The sequence below is a fragment of the Culex pipiens genome, chromosome 2 (assembly GCF_016801865.2).
Source record: "Culex pipiens pallens isolate TS chromosome 2, TS_CPP_V2, whole genome shotgun sequence".
NCBI classification, from domain to species: Eukaryota; Metazoa; Arthropoda; class Insecta; order Diptera; family Culicidae; genus Culex; species Culex pipiens.
Genome location: NC_068938.1, coordinates 223,063,554 through 223,081,845, shown reverse-complemented (window position 1 = coordinate 223,081,845; position 18,292 = coordinate 223,063,554). Strand labels below are relative to the sequence as shown.

General features: G+C 39.1%; 3 protein-coding genes across 4 annotated transcripts in view; 1 reads left to right on the top strand and 2 right to left on the bottom strand.

The window, feature by feature from the left end:
* LOC120423688 (beclin 1-associated autophagy-related key regulator) overlaps window positions 1-18,292 on the top strand; it is a 148,103-nt gene that overhangs the window by 86,612 nt on the left and 43,199 nt on the right. The window lies entirely within an intron of this gene.
* LOC120423684 (transient receptor potential cation channel subfamily V member 5) lies at window positions 5,236-9,946 on the bottom strand. The gene is made up of 6 exons (XM_039587577.2): window positions 9,419-9,946; window positions 8,036-9,277; window positions 7,832-7,983; window positions 5,885-6,158; window positions 5,587-5,829; window positions 5,236-5,493 (listed from the first exon to the last, which is right to left on the bottom strand). The coding sequence occupies exons 1-6, from the start codon at window positions 9,815-9,817 to the stop codon at window positions 5,353-5,355; spliced, it is 2,451 nt and encodes an 816-aa protein (XP_039443511.1). The 5' UTR covers window positions 9,818-9,946; the 3' UTR covers window positions 5,236-5,352.
* On the bottom strand, window positions 10,065-16,533 carry LOC120423691 (drebrin-like protein). 2 transcript variants are annotated; one of them, XM_039587585.2, is made up of 5 exons: window positions 15,926-16,533; window positions 15,609-15,801; window positions 14,983-15,033; window positions 14,603-14,766; window positions 10,065-11,116 (listed from the first exon to the last, which is right to left on the bottom strand). In XM_039587585.2, exons 1-5 carry the CDS (start codon window positions 16,178-16,180, stop codon window positions 10,520-10,522), a joined length of 1,260 nt encoding a protein of 419 aa, XP_039443519.1. In that variant the 5' UTR covers window positions 16,181-16,533; the 3' UTR covers window positions 10,065-10,519. The 2 variants fall into 2 exon arrangements, with proteins under 2 accessions (XP_039443519.1, XP_039443520.1); XM_039587586.2 differs by lacking the exon at window positions 14,983-15,033 and having other exon boundaries at window positions 15,926-16,526.

Sequence of the window (18,292 nt, the reverse complement as noted above, 5' to 3'; positions counted from 1 at the left end):
CTGAGAGCTCAGCTCGACGTCGTCGTGCGATCTTGTCGCACCCGCCATTTCGACGTTCCGAGAAAAACGCGTTTTAATGTTTGACCTTGAATATACAAAAACGACAGCACGCAATGTAAACAATAACACACACGTTTTGTTTGGCTGACCATTCTGTGCATTGTCCCAAAGTTTGGTTGAAGTTGGTTGCTGGAGTCCCGGGTTATAATTACAAATGTTTAAGGTAGTCTAGCTTGTACGTGCGACAAACGCATCCTGACTTTCCTGGCCTGAAATCCCTTTGGCCTTTTGTCGCACTTACATCAATTTTCATGGAGTGACAAGATAGCACGACAAGATTGAAACTTCTTTCATATATAAAGTGACAAAAATGCAAGGAGTTTTTTCGGTTTTTGTTGAATATCTCAGGATTGAAATCGAATTTTGGGGATCTGTGTCGGTCAACAGGTGAGGCATTGTGAGCTGCACAATATGGCGTTCTTAACTCAATTTGGCCAAAAATGCACGTACGACAAGTTAGCACGATGGCGACGAGCTGCAATCTGTTGGTCGGCTAGTATCATAGCTAGCGGTGGGTCGAAATTAGTGGATACTTTATGAAAAAAAAATTAGGAAAGAATAGCCAGGAGCATTTTTTATATTTTTAGCTGGTTAAGGATTCGGTTCTATTTTCATCCAATTTGCAACCTGCTTGTTCTCTACTTAGTTTGAGATTTCATTTTAATACGTTTTGACTTCCTCACTAAAGAAGACTATTAAATTACGGAACGTTAAAGATGTTTCAAAACCAACCAAATTTGATGTTAAAAGTAAAGATAGTAGTTTCAACACTTTATCTCATATAAATGTTCAATCAAATTAACCAGGGGTAGGCGTGGCTGAATGGTTACGCTGTTCGCTTTGTAAGCGGAAGGTTCTGGGTTCGATTCCCATCTGCTCCTATCGAGAAATTAAGGAAAGAAGGAATTCTGAACACTTGAATATGAACGAAAAATTTATGAGCTCGCGGCGGGGTTCGATCCCCCGTCCTTTGAGTCAGCAGAAAAAATGCTAACCACCAGACCATCGAGGCTTAGTTGACTAGTAGGATTAAGAATGCTATAAGAATCCAAGAAACTTGATTGGAATCTGTGTGAACTTAAGAACAGGAAAATGCAATATTGAATGCAAGTTGAATTCATGGACACTGGTTGCATAATTGTTAGGCGAATATTGAACTTTCAACACGACCAGAATTCACCACAAAAAAAAAGCTTGGTGAACCGAATTGGAAAGCTTCCAAAAATGAATCCAAGATCATACGAAGAATTAAGGACTATAAATAGATTTGAACGGCCGCATCACTTACCACGGTGAATCCTGGCTTCACACCCATCTTACTAACACCCTCAAACCTCACGTGATACTTTGTCGAAGACGCAGCTGATTTAGCGGTCTTCATCACTCAAGTATCGGACTAAAATTCCTATCCACTTCCCCCGTGTCTTACCACTGGTCGTGGCCGGCGCTGTGATTTGCTAGCATGATAGGGACATTTGAAAGTTGCGAAGTGGTGATGATTGGTTCCTACTCTTCATCTGTGGTCCACGGAGCAATTCTTGGAGGTCCTGGCCAATAACAGAGTAGCAACTACGGGTAGACACCAATGCTATGCTATAAATGTTCAATCAAATTAACCTAACCAATTTTTACCTCACCTTGATTTACAAACTCTTTTTTTCTGATACTCTCTTAAAATTGCTAATATTATCAAAAAATCAACTTGAAAAGAATTAAATTTAATTAGGGTTTTGAGCTCTCAGTAGTTAGGTCCTGCATTGGAAGGTGCAAATTTGGTTATTTTGGACATATTGCTTGATTTGGTAATTTTGATCAATTTGACATTTTGGTCGATTTGGACATTTAGGTCATTTTTATCATTTTTGTCATTTCGGTCATTTTTGCAGTTTTAGTAATTTTGGTCGTTTTGAACATTTTTGTCGTTTTGACTATTTTGCCTACACAAAAAAATATGATGGTAATATTCATCAGGAAATGGTGACAGATTTTGTGTCGAAAAAAATGTGTAATATTACATCAGGAATTGATGAGTATTCATCAGTTTTTGATGAATATTCATCAGGCTCACATTTTTACACATTTTTTATGTAATATTACTCAAAAAAGAGGGAATATTCAACCTACCAAATTTTCAACCTTCCAAAATTCAACTTTTTTTCTGTGTAGTTTGGGCATTTTAGTCGTTTCGGCATTTTTTTTCATTTTTGTCAATTCCTTCGTTTTGGTCGAATTGGTAATTTTGGACGTTTTGGTCATATATTTCGATTTGGTCATTTTGATCGTTTTGGCTATTGTTGTCGATTTGGTTATTTTGGTCGTTACGGCATTTTTTTGCATTCTTATCATTTCCTTCGTTTTGGTCGATTTTGTAATTTCGGACGTTTTGGTCATTTTGATCGTTTTGGCAAATTTTATCGATTTGGTTATTTTGGCGATTTTTATTGATTTGGCCATTTTTCCTTCGTTTGTCAATTCCTTCGTTTTGGTCGAAATGGTAATTTTGGACGTTTTGGTCATATATTTCGATTTGGTCATTTTGATCGTTTTGGCTACTGTTGTCGATTTGGTTATTTTGGTCGTTCCGGCATTTTTTTCATTTTTATTAATTTCTTCTTTTTGGTCGATTTGGTAATTTTGACCGTTTTGGTCATTTTGATCGTTTTGGCAAATTTTATTGATTTGGTTATTTTGGCGATTTTTTTTTATTTGGCCATTTTGATCGATTTAATCCATTTTATTTTGGTTTATTGTAATTTTGACCGATTTGGTAATTTTGGTCATTTTGTTTGGTTTTGTAATGTTGATCGTTTTGAACATTTTAGTCGCTTTGACCAATTTGGTCATTTTTTTTTTCATTTTTATCAATTGCTTCGTTTTGGTCGATTTGGTAATTTTGGCCGATTTGATCATATTGTTCGATTGTTTCAATTAAATCATTGTGGCCAATTTGGTCGATTTGGTAATTTAATTTATTTTGGTCGTTTTTGTTGTTTTGGTAATTATGGCCGATTTGGCCATTTTTGTCGATTTGGTTATTTTGGCTGATTTGATCATTTTGGTCGTTTTAGTCATACTGCTCGATTTGGTTATTTTGACCGATTTGGTTATTTTTATCGTTTGGTAATTTTATTCATTTTGGTTATTTTTGTTGTTTTGCAATTTTGGATGTTTTACCTATTTAATCATTATGTTATTTTTTTCAATTCAGGTACGTAATTTAATTTTATTAATTTTTTTGAAGGTACTGTCATCAGGGATGAAATTGGGTCTGGGGGGTGAGATATGGTCATACAAAAATGCTGAAATTTGTATGACTCAATCTCAACCCCCAGACCCAATGTTACCCCTGATGGCGGTACTTAACAAAATTAGATTTCTCAGCCAATTTGTTTTATTTACAAAAATATTAATATTTTGTTTATGACAAGTGTCATTAAGAAGTAGATTTTTTTTAATAATAAATTGAAAACCGGTTTCAACCAACATTTCAATTCAATATCGGCTAAAAATCTGTACAATGAAGTATCAGTAAAGGTTGAATAACGAAAAATGATTTATTTACATGAAAAAAAATCGGAATCATAATATCATTTTATTGTAATAAGTTAACGCGATTTTTGCCCTAAATTTTTAAAGCATTTATGAAGAGGGCAACTAGAAACCGGCTCCGTGGCTTAATGGTTACGGCTTCTGCCTCACAAGCAGAAGGTTCAGGGATCAAATCCCGGTCGGTACCTTTGACATTTGGAATCAGGAATTGGAACAAAAACGAAACTGAATCAGGTGGGATTCGAACTCACACCTCTGGATTGATGGTCTGGGACTCTAACCAGTCGGCCATCTGAAGGTTATAAAACATGTTGTATTCTTCTCATATTAAATACGCTCTGATCCCTGATTTGCCTGAAGGGATTGGGAGTCTTAAGATAGATCAAGGATCTATCCTTTGTTTGAAGTTAACGTGTTTGCTTTTTTCAGGCAGAACTACAGAACAGCAAAGTAAAAGTTTCACTTGATCAACTTTGTCCAACAAAGCAATTTATCAAACTGTTTCAGCTTCAGCTCCGTCGACGTCAGCCTAAAACCTGTAAATTTTTCAAATCTAGGTCACTGCCACACTACTCGCTCATAAACGGCCCAATTCCCCCATCAAATTTGTCGTTCCGTAAATAATTAAGTGTCAATCTGCGCCGCACGAAGCGACAATTGTCACCGTGGTGTGCCGAGATTGCCATAATCCCCATCGATCAAGCGCCAACCAACGGCGAAGGCCGTGCCCCCTTGCTGGCCAGGATTGTCCTTTTTCACACCAATAATTAAGGAGAGAGCTGCTGGATTAGTTCCACACGCCCGGTGGGATCGCCCTCCGTCGTGGTTGCAACATTTAATTGCCCGGTGGACTAGAAGTGGAACGGTTGCTTGGATAATAATGGAAAGGAAAATAAATGAAAAGGTGCATGAGGGCATGCGGTGTGCTTTTCCAGGATTTTCTACGTGCACTCAACGGTTTTCGTTGAAGGAAAATTGACAAAAGTCACGCCACGGCTTTGACTGGATCGAGATATGCAAAGTATTGTTTTTATGATTTATCTCGTGCGATAAGCGAATGGAAATGACTCTTGAAATTTTGTTGACAACCAAAATGTTTTAAAGCACTTTTTTAATTGAGGTTTCTGGGGGAAACCACACAATCCATGCGTCATTTCATAACAACCCAGGTCACACGACATCAAAGCAGGCTCTATATAGAGCAAGCTATATGGCGAACCACTCAGGACACGGCTGTGGGAAAATGTTTTCCACTTCCATCTAATCGTAGTGGGCCATGCTTACTAACGTTACTCCTGTGAAAAGATGAGCGTGCTCTGGTGGAAGGTGGATTGATTTTTGTGCTGGCTAAACGCTGGGCTCATCACCTGGAGGGTTCTTTTTTCCTTTTTTTGCTCTCTATTTCATCGCTATTCGTTGGAGGTGGATATAAATATATCTACTATTATGTGGCTTCAGTTGAGAAGAAAACAGATTTCTTTTATGAAAGGTTGGCCTATTTTGAGTTGATCTCTTTTATTTTTCACTGAGGTGGAAGAACAACAACCTCTTGTGGTTTACTTGGATTTGAATGACGAAGTTCAATGGAGACGCAGGGTGTTTCATCGCCAGTAAAAACAAACTCGTTGTTTGAAACATTTGAATAAGAGATTTATTCTTTAAATCGGACAATTGGACTAGTTAACGAAGATGTGTTTACTTTGTCTACTTAAATGTTTCGAGTACATACTAACAAAATTGAAACTACGGTACGTTTGCGTATTTCTCCGCAATGAGACGTCTCTGCTCGGCGCGTGCTTCCCGCTCAACTGCTCGCTTCTTGGACAGCCGTTCGTGCACCCGTTTCATGTCAAGGATCTCCTTCATCTCTTCCTTATCCTCTTCCTGCGCGATAAAACCGAGATAGAGCAGAAATTGTAATTAAAATTGCCAAGCCACAGGGTCATGTGCTCAAGGATGCAATGAATTTATTATTACCGTCATATTCAATCGCAAAACCAAGGCCCTTCTACCGTCCGACATGGGTTGACTGTAGTTCATTAGGTTCTTCAGACGTTCTGCCGGTGGAACGCCTCGCTCGACGACCAGAACGATGCGAGCCCACTGCCGTTGCCACTCGTTTTTCGTCTCGGCAATCTTGGTGTACGTATTACCCATCATAGCGATCAGCAAGTTGACCAACAACACCGCAACAATTACCATGTATGTCACAAAGAGTACCTGCAAATCAATTATGTTTTACTTTTGAACAATTTATGAACTTTCCTCCAAAGACCTTTGCGCAACCCTCGTGGGCGGTATCCTCGAGCGCGGCGTAGTAATCGCCAAAGTTGGTCAACGACATCAGAAACATGGCCACGATCGACTCCATCGGCGAGGGCATCGGATTCTCGTCGCCCTCCTCCTCGCCCTTGTACGACAGGAACGCGATGTAGTAGGCCTGGGAGAAGCCCATCACGAACACCGAGTAAATGGCCACGAACCGGAGCAGATCTCCCATCACCATGCGGTAAATCATCACCACGAACGGTCCGACCGTTTTGAAGCCACTGGAAGTGAAGAATGGAAAAGGTTCTACTACAGAGTTGTTTCAAGAATAAGAGTACAGTTCAGACTTCGTAGAATCGAATCACAAAAATATGTTTTGATCGCTGGGATCGAAAATCATTCTTATAGACTGATCCAAGATGAACTTGGAATAGGGGAAGGTGGGGCAAGACGACCATATGGGGCAAGAGGAACAATCGCTCGTACGGCCGTAATTTTTACAATTTTGATTATATCCAGTATGAGGAATTGTTGCTAGCAATGCAATTAGCTGGTTCTACTACCACATAACCGCCAAAACGACGTAAACGCCACGGGGCATAAGATTTAATGAAGTTTTTTTCAAAACCTTTGTTTTCTTATAATATTTGGAAAGTACAAAATAAGGCTTAGGGTTCGTTTTAAGGTTCATTTTATCAAAATAATAGTTTTCCTAGATCAGTAGTGTCCCTACCAATGACATGCACTTATTACAAAAATAACCAAAAGTTAAAGGTTATTTTTGTTGAGGGCTTTTAAAAAATCTTTTTCAGGTGGGGCAAGTGTATCATATGGATTTTTAGTACGGAAAAAAATACGAATTGCTGCAACAATATATTTTATTGGGAAATAAATACGTGAAAGTACTTAAAAACTGATAAACAATTGTTAAAAAAAATGTCCATACAAAATATAGTGATATTATGAAAATTTACTTTTTATCATCGAAGTAATATTTTTTTTCGTAAAAACGATAAAATTTAAAGTAAAATATTATTATTTAATCTAAAAATGGAAGAAACCTTTCAAATACATTATAATCTGATGTATCTAAATGATAACAGTTCGATTGTTAGCAAATTAACATGTTTTTTCATGTATTGTTCCTCTTGCCCCAACGGGTTGTTCGTCTTGCCCCACTAGTTGAGTAGAACGTACGGAAAATCAAAAATTTTAAAATCAATTTTTTACATTAAAAAACAGGATTTTTGAAAACCTCTTCTAACAAAGTCTTAGTCAAGACCTAGAATAAGATGATTATAATAAAATCCGACAGATTTTTTAACTTTTTAATGGGTTATAACGAGCATTTCCTTAGCTTGTTACACTTGCCCCACTTTCCCCTATGTAATCCAAGATGGCGGCGTTGCGATATTGAGAATACTTATTTGAGCAATTAAGGTTTTCTCTACATTACCAAACTAGCGTGTCGTTATCGTCAAAAGCGTTGAGATATAAAAGAACTAAAGGTTAATAAAATCAAATTAAAATGGTGGATAATAAACAGAAGCCGTGTTAGAAAATCAGTATAACAAAATAAAAAAAGAAGATGGTAGCAAAAATGGAAAAAAGAGAAACCCCCCTCTGCGATGTTTGATGGACATCCACAACAGTTGACAATACCGTCTACAATCACAAATTATTTCCCTGTTCCACTTTGTGGCGCCCTTTTTTTAGTCATATCGACTGTGATCCGCGTCATCATGATAATATTTATTCATATTCTTAGTATGTGATTAAATATTGAGAGAATTCTATATATTCTACTCCAAGATCACTTTGAAGCATGTTGGGAGTCATATTATAACTCAGACAACAACAACAACAACAAATCAACAATCCGAAATGATTTTTTGCAAGGACGCCATATAATCTAGTCTGGACTGCCGTCTGCAGAATTAGGATTATCTCATACCGACAGAAGAACAGGAAGTAGGGCGCAGTTGTCAGCATAATCACGACCGCAACGTGATCTTCCAACTCGGTGAAACATAGCACTTTGAGGCAAGGAACTACCATCATGATACAGCAGGAAAACAGGAACATTACTCTGGAAGGAGCGGTCATCTGAAAGAAAAATCTTTAAAATCGGTCCAACATGGTAATGCAAACAACTCACCAAATTTTCGATAAACATTTTCCTCCCAAGAAAGCGAGATTCTCTCAAAGCCGAAACCAGATAGAGAAATGATCCCACCAGAATAATTGCTTCCGAAACCAGTCGAATTTTCCCCTCGATACCCTTGTAGATCATCGTTGGACACTTGGAGTTGAAGAACATGTCGGACTCGATCGTCGACGGGTCGAAGAACGTTTCACTCCCGTTGAGTCCAACGATCTTGCCGCTCACGTCGGTGACCAGTAGCGAGGACAGCGTACTGGCGTTGGTGAGGTCGGCCAGGGTCATATTTTTCAGCTGAATACTCGTGGTAGTTTTGTTGGCCTCTCCGTCCTCCAGCTTCATTGGTCCCTCGCGCAGTGTGAAGCTAATCAGTGACACACAAAAATAGCAAAAGAACACGAAAAATTGGCTGTAGAACTTGTCCTTGACGAACGTGTTCCATTTGGTTTTCAGGAGATCGATGAGGACTCCTTCGAGGAGATCTAAATGCTCGTCTTTGTCGCCGAAAACGACCAGATTCAGCGCGGAATCTTTGCTAATGTTGCCGGTTTCGATGTCGATCGTATCGAGCAATGCCAGCGGGTAGGCGGCACACGTGATACTTCCCAACTGCCAGTAGATCTCTCGCTCAATGTTCATGATGTGGAAGAACATTTCGACGCGACCCAGCTTGGCGGCCAACGTCAACGGTGTTAGGTTTTGGAGATTTCTTATGCTCAGCGAAGAACCCACTTCGTACGCCATATCGAACGTCGTTAACTTTTCGTAAATCACCATCATGTGTAGAACGTTGTTCATGTTTGAATCCTGGTTATCCGGGTCGGCTCCCCGTGCCAATACCAACCGGTAGCACTCTTCCTGGCCCAAACAAGCGGCGAAGCTCAACGGGTACTCTCCCCAATAGACGTATCCGTCGTAGTTGGTTTGTGGCATCACACAGATTATTTCCGTTTCCAGTGAATCGAACCGGGATGCTTTTTGATCCTCCGGACACATGAACGTCCCGCAGCACCGTTCATTCACGTCGGACCCGGCATCCAGCAGGTATTTCACCATGGCCGGATCTTCGTTGACGATCGCCAAATGCAGCACACTTTCGCCGTAGTACTCATCGCACATGTACACATCGTTAATCAGTTTAGGGTAGAATCGCAGAAGGCGCTTCGCCAGATCTGCGTGCAGTGAAGTTGCGTTCAGAAGGCACAAATGCAAAATGGTCTCGCCTACTGCGCCACGTTCCTGTAGATTAGAGCATTGTTTACTTCGCTTGCATTCAACAGATGTCCTCACAGAGTGAGTGATGAGCAAATCGTCTCACTTGCACGTGCTCGCTGTGAGAAAAGTGGATGCGCTTGCGTTATCCTCCCCACACACACTCACCTTGATGTTCCAGCACACCTCCCTGTACCCCCCGGGGTTCCGCATGTACTCGCCCTCGGTCACATCCGGGCACTCTTTGTCTATATCGTAGTCCTCTTCGGGATTTTCGAGGGCACGAATTTCCGGCAGTTGCTTGTGGCGTGGCCGTTCCCGGTTCCGTAGGTACACCAGTTGTGCCACCGGAATGTACTTCCCCTTGCCCTTGTTGTACAGAAACGGTTCCACCTTGGTCTTTATTGCGTGGTCTATTTCGGCGTACTGTTTGTTTTGGATCGCCCGCTTCATCATGTCCACCAGCAGGCCGCCACCTTTCAGGTTGACAAACTTGTACAGAGCCTGGGTGGACACTCCGGCCTGCTTCTTGACGCCACTGGTGACGTTACTTTCGGTATTTCCCATACTTTTGGGAATATTTTCACACGTTTACATAACAATTTTCACAAAAATGCGCCAAACTTTCGCGGAGACGACCAAATTTTCTTAAACAAATTTTCTCACTAGCCAGTTATCGAACCAACTTCGGGACCGGACCCGTTTCCTTGGAAGCGCACCAATTGCATTGTGCCGTGCACTTTGCCATGTGCTTGCCGGTAGATCCCTCTCGAGACTGGTGGGCTTTCTTTTAAAAATAAAACAACTTTTGCTCGAGTTGCTACTTCTTGTGGATTGACGAAGAAGAGAAGAACGGGTGTTACTTTATTAAACCTTAAAAGGTAGAATCTTTTTTGTCTGACAATCTAGTAACAATTGATGAACATGTGATTTTTTTGTGTGAAACATTAAGATTTCATGATAAATTATCGCGTAGTAGTATTTTCATAATATTTCTTGCTGCACTCGCTTTCCAATTCGGAGCTGCTCGCTGTGTGATGTGGGTAATAGTTTTCTCTAAGAAAAAACAGGATTTATATAATGTAATAATACAACTCTGGTTTGCGCGCGCGGGGTTTTCATAACTGACAATTAATCGGAAAACACAACTAATGGTGAAACGCTGCCCTATCTAGAACATTTAACGACGCTCTGGTATGAGGATGGGGGGATGTGATGTTTGTGTTTTACTTGTTCGAAAAAGCTCAAATCCGTGAATTCTCTTTGCACTTAGATCAATTCGACATAATTTGCCGGAAATAGTCCGTATGTTCCGTCCGGTGCCAGCCCTTGCCACCAGCCTTCGTCGATCTGGTCAATGTGTGTGATGACATCTCCCGGGTCGAAACTAATTTCCGACTCGTCCGCGGCCTGATAATCGTACAGCGCCCTCGCCCGGATCATGTTGTCCTCGTCTGTCAAGTCAATGGTGGCGTTCGGATCGAAATATTCCTGCGCCCCAGCTTCCACCACAGCTTCAACCGCACCACTTTGCAGCCCGTTCCGTTCTCTCTCTTCGGCCTCCATTTCCGCCTTCAGTTCGGCAATCAGACTCTTTTCCTCACTTAAAGGATCCGGCGACAGGATCAGCTCCGGAGCCACCTGCTGCTGGATGTGCGAAGGACTCAGCTGGGCGGTGCTGTTCAGGAAGCGTGCCTTGGCCGAACTGACCTTGCCGCTTGCCTCGACCACCTGTTTGATCTCGCGGTCCCGTTCGGATTTCGAACTTTCCGATGTCTGTCGCGTGTAGCCGTTGTCCGGGCTTGCTGGCGTACCCAGTGCCGCTTCACGCTTCTCAAACTCCCGCTCCTCGCGACGGCGACGTTCCTGAAATTGAAGAATTTTGTTAATAATATTTTGAGATAACCCTAACAGAGTATTATGTCTAAACATGCCCTCCTCGAGATATTTTTTCCTCAAAAATAACTCAAAAAGATATTCAACGCAATTTTTAAAAATACTCAGAAAAAAATATGTGTTTTGTTACCTATGTCGTAGAGATCTTATCTTGATATCTACAGTATTCTTTTTCATTCTTTTTCTTTTTCTTACCGTACGAATTTTTGTACCATGAGAAGATTGGCCGGCAAAAGAAAAAACATAGATTTTTTATTGTTAAAACAATTATTTTGAACCAAACCTCCATATTTTTTTCTTTACGAAACATATTTTTTATGTCGTAACTTGTTTTGATTATCTAAAAGATCAGTGAATTCAACACAAAAATCAAGAGAAAATTCTCAAGTATTGGTCCGATTTTTCATGTTTAAAATAAATTTTAGTGAAATTATTCAATCTTCCGAAATTTTCACAGCTTCAAAATTTAACATAATACTCAAACGGACAGAAAACACAAAATTTGGCCCTTTTGGAATGCTAGGCTTGTTAGCACAGCATACCACCAAAATGGTCAACTCAATATTCTTAGACAATTTGACTGTTGCCCGGTACAATCAAAAATATCTGAGAAAGTAAATTTCCACACTGTGCTCCAGGGCTACGCCCTTAAAATTGACCACCACCACCAAATGTATGCAAAACAAAATCACAAATAAAACAAAAGTAACACAAAAAAACACGCAGCCTCGCTAATGAAAATCAATTTCAATGGAGTACCAGAATCAAGTGGTAGATATGACAGTTCTCCCATAAGGAAAACATTGTATAAAAAAGCAAAAACTGCTCGAATGAAAATGCTCCATTAGCAAAAATGCATATGGGTCATTCCATCTCAACTGTGCACGAAAAAGTGCAAATTTGAAAATTACCCTCTTCGATCCTGCTCAAATTTGGCAGAGCTGTTGATACTATCAAAACATGCAAAAATCCCGAATTTCATCCAAATCGGACCACCCCCTCCATTTTTGTACCTCCCCAAAAAATCGACTTTTTGGCGATTTTTGACCAAACCTCCTAGTTTCAAACGGCGATAGCTCAGGAACCACAAATCTTAGAAGGTCGGTCTTAGACTCAATTTTGAAGGAAATTGGACGTAGAATCCATTTCCGTGATCAAAATGTTGATTAATTTATTTTTTCTACCTGTATTGCGCAATTGAAAACTTTAAACGGCCGTATCTCAAAACACCCCAACTTATTTTTTTTTATTTGACCTCACCATCGTGTTCCCAGGCCAATTTTACATAAGAATCACTTATCGACAGAAATGAATATGTTTCGTTCCAGAGATATCGAATTTTAAAGTTTTGTGTTTTCGAGATTACCTACATCAGCTTCATTCGCCGCATCTGCTAAGAGCACGCAAGCGGGCTGATCAATAACTGCTACCTGGTGTTTTGGGAGAAGATTAATTTAATTTATATTTTTAGAACTTTACGCAAATATTTATTCAAATGGCTAGTAGGGGAAATTCTCGTATGTTTGGCAGGTTAAGTCCTCGCTCCTAGTTCCGTCCAATTTGCTCATTTTCACTATTTAAACAACAAATTTTGCAAAACTTTTGATAGAAACTTGCTTGTTCACTTCTTATTGAGCTATTTATCACTCGATTTCAGTTGAAACCGCTTTTAATCAGCTGTAATTGAATGCCAAAGCGCTGATATGGCAACATTAGAGGAACGCTGGAATTAGATGCTGTTCCCCTACCTTGATCAATCTATTTTTGTGAAAGGAATAATTATTGGGTTATTTTGAATGCACCATTTTTTTACGTGTTGCTAACCATTTTAGAGTACCTCCGAGGCCATGACTAGGGCCTTTATCATGGGCGGTAGCAAAATAGTGCCATTCAGCAAAAACCCCAAAACCTGCTTTATTATTATTATTATTATTATAGTTTATTATTGTCACTTTACCATATTAAATCAATTTTTATATTGTGAGCCAGCTCCATTTGATTAAAAGATGATTTTGGTAAAGGTACATTCAATTAAAAAAAAATCCTTATACGTGAGGACAGCAGCCGTAGTTATTGTGTTCCAAGAATTTGATAAAGATTTTTTATGATGAAATATTATTTCAATAAATGACCAGGTAGCAGTTATTGATCAGCCCGCTTGCGTGCTCTTAGCAGATGCGGCGAATGAAGCTGATGTAGGTAATCTCGAAAACACAAAACTTTAAAATTCGATATCTCTGGAACGAAACATATTCATTTCTGTCGATAAGTGATTCTTATGTAAAATTGGCCGGGGAACACGATGGTGAGGTCAAATAAAAAAAATAAGTTGGGGTGTTTTGAGATACGGCCGTTTAAAGTTTTCAATTGCGCAATACAGGTAGAACAAATAAATTAATCAACATTTTGATCACGGAAATGGATTCTACGTCCAATTTCCTTCAAAATTGAGTCTAAGACCGACCTTCTAAGATTTGTGGTTCCTGAGCTATCGCCGTTTGAAACTAGGAGGTTTGGTCAAAAATCGCCAAAAAGTCGATTTTTTGGGGAGGTACAAAAATAGAGGGGGTGGTCCGATTTGGATGAAATTCGGGATTTTTGCATGTTTTGATAGTATCAACAGCTCTGCCAAATTTGAGCAGGATCGAAGAGGGTAATTTTCAAATGCTGTTCCGCTTCAGATGGAATGACCCATATACCAAATACATGCAAAATGCGATCACAAAAGAAACACACAAATTTCAAATTCATGCAAAACGCGATCACAAAATAAAACAAAAGAAACACAAAAATAAACCATGCGGGCATTTGGGCATTGCGCATGGTTATTCATAAAAATTGATATTTTTTCAATTGTGATAAATTTTGCATTTTGCTTTGCTTTGAAAATTTCAAACTCACACTTTAAAATATGATATCATAGTCATAGTCATAGTTATTTATAAAAATTGATATTTTTTCAATTGTGATAAATTTTGCATTCTGCTTTGCTTTGAAAATTTCAAACTCACACTTTAAAATATGATATCATAGTCAAGATGTAAAACAAAGTTTGTTATGAGTAATTTCGTGTTATTCCGAGACTCAGTCAACTTTTTTTTTTTTTTTTGCATCTTTCATACGACTGCCAAAACCATAGTTGGTCCATCTCGCTAAACAATATTCATTTGATTTACATTTTATTTTTTTATAATTAAGACGAGATTTAATGTGTGACTTGAATTGATTTCAATAATATCTGGAGCAACATTTTAAAAGAACACATAAGCACTTTGACAACTGGAATCATTTCAAAAAGTCTCATACACCAGGTAACTGCTCTACAAAAAAAAAAAAACAAAATGTGTCATTTTATAGCAATGAAGTTGAATTACTTTGCTAAGGACAGGAAATTAATATCTTTTTGCATTATTTTTTAGTTATCCAATTTTGCCCGAATATTCATACAGAACTCACCTCTTCCAGCTTGACCGTTTCGCTCAGCTTCCGCTCGTACTCTAGCTGGAGACGATGTTTTTCCTCTTCTTCTTCCTTTCGCCAGAATTCATCCCTCTCCGCCGGGTTGATCTCCTTGGTTGGAATGACCCGACTATAGTTGGTGCCAACGGGCTTGATCGCGTCTACAATATATATAAGAAAGCTGCGTTAATTTTGCTTTTTTGAAGTTAACTCTTCACGTCACTGAAGCATTTCAAACTGATATGGGTGAAACAGGTTGAAATGAAAGGACAAAAACTCGTGATCACGTGGGTATTAGTATCGCCAACTTGGAAAACATCAATCAAATTAGTTTGCTGAACTCTAAAACGCCACACTAGTTCCGATTATTGCTTTACCAGATCCCACCGAATTCCACATTTTTGTTAGTGTAGAGACACGTGGGAGGCCTGAAACGTCACTTGTTTGGAATCAATTGTTTTGGTGCATATTTTCATGAATTAAAAAAATGTGAATTGCCATTATTTTCCTATTTTAACGATGAGAAACAAAACGAGAGTGCAGTTAAACCGCCAATGTACCGGTTCGGAAGCATTCAAATTGATGAATTACCGATCTTTCTCGTTCGCACAATCCAAGCAACAACAACAACAGCAGGTTGTGCATCGTAGAAGGCGGCGATTGAGCGAGTGAATGGATGATGAGTAAGTAGTGAGGTAAGGTGCACAAGAAAGAAAAGCCGGTGTGCTTGTTCTTGCTTTGTGCAACCCGCCGCGATCTCCCCCGCAACTCGGCATGGCCTACTACGTCTCTCGCGTACCATTTTGCGCGCTGTGTGACTAATGGGCAAACTGTTATTTCCATTTTCTATCCATTACTGCCCACTTGTTTTTTAGTTGGTTCGCTCTCCAGCGCGCCTTTCACCGCCTGCTCTGTTTTCACTGCCTACTGCGGCACCAGGCCCATCTTTCAGCTCACTTTTCTAATAATTAAATTCAATTAAAAACAAAAAAGCTCAACCTACCGTTGGCCTGTGAGTAATCTTTGACCTTGAAATCGTTGACGACCACTTTCTGTAACTTTTCCAAAATGCGTGCCTCCTCCACATCGTCCTCGGTGGTGGCATGCACGGTAATGTGCGCACCCTTCAGCAGATTGGTCACATCCCGGACGTGCTTGGCACAGGTTCCCTTGCGGGCAGTCGGTGCTCCTTCGCCCTAAAAAAATCAAATATACCGATTGTTATCTTATCTCGGAGAAATTTCCACATTTGACCAACTATCTAAACGAAACTTCGATGTAGATAAGGCCCACCCCGCCCTCTCTCGTGCCACTACTCACCTGCCAGTTTATGAACACGAATTTCGCAATTCCAGTCTCCCTGTTATCTACCCGTACGAACCCGTATTGCAATTTGCCCGAGTTGAGCTCGGCCGCCAGTTCGGCGATCCCATCCTCGCCCGTTTCCTGCACTTTGAGCACATTAGTTTGCCCCTCGTACGTGAACAGGGCCCAGTTGGTGGAACTTTTCGTGTCCACCACCGACTTCCAGGCGCTCACGATGGAGTCTCGATTTTTCTGCAAATCTATTGACATCTTTCCGCTCGATATCACTGCCCACTTCCGAATGAACTCAACCCACAACCAGAAACAAAAAATCTAAATCACACAATCCGCTTTCATGCCCTCGAAAACGGCAATAGCTCACGAGACATCACCTTTTTCTCTTATTTCTGCGATATTTGTGCGCCCCTAACGCAGCACAAAATTATGAAGAAAAATATTTATCTTTTTTGGACATTGAAGCTATCTTAGCCGAAAGACACACAATGGTGAGAGACTTTTTTTTCTTGTGCTGCTACTGCTGCTTCTGCTGCTTCTAACTATACGAAGGAATGTGTGGTGGCTGTGCGAGACTTTCCGAGTAATAATAATGTTCTCACCGTGCATTGGTCCCCCCGCATACATAAAACGAAAAGTAAAAATGGTAAAAGAATGGTCCACCAACACACGCGCCCGTTTCGTCAGCATGGCCAACTGAGCGGTGGCGATGTGCACTTGCTCGCTCTCTCGCGCTCTCATCTCGATTCAAGCAGGGCACACTATGCTGAATGAAAAGAGTGCTGCAAGTGTCAAAAAAGCACGCATACAGTGAAACTTTCTCTTGTTTTTCGAAAATGCTGCAAACCATTCATAAATGTAGTGGGATCTATGCAAGCATTGAACAGTGTGTTGAAATTTGGAAGGATACTCGAAAAGTGCGTATCCGTTTAAAATAACCGTTATTATTACTATTTTTTAAGATTTGTATGATTGGCAAATATAATAAAATCGAAGGCATTTTCTAAGACCTGGAAGTAAAGGGTCAACCGGCTAAAATTTTAATTACTCAAAACTGTGAGTATAGAGGCATTTTTTCTCGGTTTTTGATAGTGTTTTTTTTTGGTTTTCCAAGTAGAGCGTAAGAAAAGTTTGCGGAATACGAATAAGTAATTGTACATTGGATCTAAATTTTTTTTTTTTGAGTTTTTATACGTTTTCAAACATAAGTTTTTTTTTAAATTGGGTTTTCAGAAAAAAAAATTAAAAATTTCTCGTTCTAAAAACACGATTTATTGCAACATGTTCAAAACTTACATTTCATTTGAAATATTTTTAATAACTTCAGAGAAATATTTCATAACATTTGCAGTCCTAAGAAATAAATGATTTTTAAATACTTCATTAAATTTGTAATAGAGATTACGTTTGTATTCTTTTAGAAAATAACAGTTTTTCGAAATGTTTTATTAAATCAAATATACTGGGAGTTTTTGCGTTGCATTTGAAAGAAAAACGTTTAATAAGACCGTTGCAAATATTTTCCAAAGTGTATGTCCCTCTACTCTGACCAAAGTCGAAAAGAGCGGGCCAAAAAAAAAAAATAGAAATTGAAATTATAACCACGGTTTTAAACACTTGAATGATAAAAGTGTTTTAAAATGAAATATACGTGAAGAGTGGAGAAACTTGATTCCTTTTTTAGTATCGTTCTCTAAATTTATCACAAAACTTTGAAATTTGCATGAGTTAAAAACTTAAACAATCATTATTTCTGGCTGATAAGGGTATTTGATCAGGGTTGAGTTCTTTGAATCATGCCAAGCGTTTAAAACATATATTTTCAATTTGCATTTTCAAAATATTAGGGGTAACTTGATTCCCCTTTACCATTTTGAAAAAAAGAGCCGGATTTGGTAATTTCGCTTATGAAAAATTTAAGATTACATTTTAAAATATATTTTTGCAATTCCGTCGTGAAATTACTTACTTTTCCTGTCATTCTTGAACGACGAAATAGCCTACTTTTCTGTACCAAAAATAACAGAATCGAATAGCAACACTTTTCAAAATAAATGCTGAAAAGTTCTACTTTTCAGCACTGAAATGGGTGCTGAAAAGTTGAACTTTTCAGCACTTGTTTCGAAAAGTAACACTTTTCAACATTTTTTTTGATTTAAACGATTTATTGACAAAATACATGAAAATTTGACTTAAAATTTCACTCAATGGGTGTTTTTCGGAATTGCAAAAAATGTTGTATGGAACTTGTTGCAAAACTTGATTTTTTCAGCACTCTTCGTATTTATCCAACTCGGTGAACCTCGGTGGATAAATGTACGACTCGTGCTGAAAAAATCCTCTTTTTGCAACTTGTTGCATAAACTA

Excerpts from the sequence above, each read along its gene's own strand:
- LOC120423684 (XM_039587577.2), bottom strand. The coding sequence starts at position 9,817 with ATGGGAAATACCGAAAGTAACGTCACCAGTGGCGTCAAGAAGCAGGCC. Across the intron at positions 9,278-9,418 it reads AGGTGTGCTGGAACATCAAG|GAACGTGGCGCAGTAGGCGA; the intron begins GTGAGTGTGTGT and ends TCTAATCTACAG. Across the intron at positions 5,830-5,884 it reads CCCACGAGGGTTGCGCAAAG|GTACTCTTTGTGACATACAT; the intron begins GTCTTTGGAGGA and ends ATTGATTTGCAG.
- LOC120423691 (XM_039587585.2), bottom strand. The coding sequence starts at position 16,180 with ATGTCAATAGATTTGCAGAAAAATCGAGACTCCATCGTGAGCGCCTGG. Across the intron at positions 15,802-15,925 it reads TCGTGTTCATAAACTGGCAG|GGCGAAGGAGCACCGACTGC; the intron begins GTGAGTAGTGGC and ends TGATTTTTTTAG. Across the intron at positions 11,117-14,602 it reads AAACGGTCAAGCTGGAAGAG|GAACGTCGCCGTCGCGAGGA; the intron begins GTGAGTTCTGTA and ends CTTCAATTTCAG.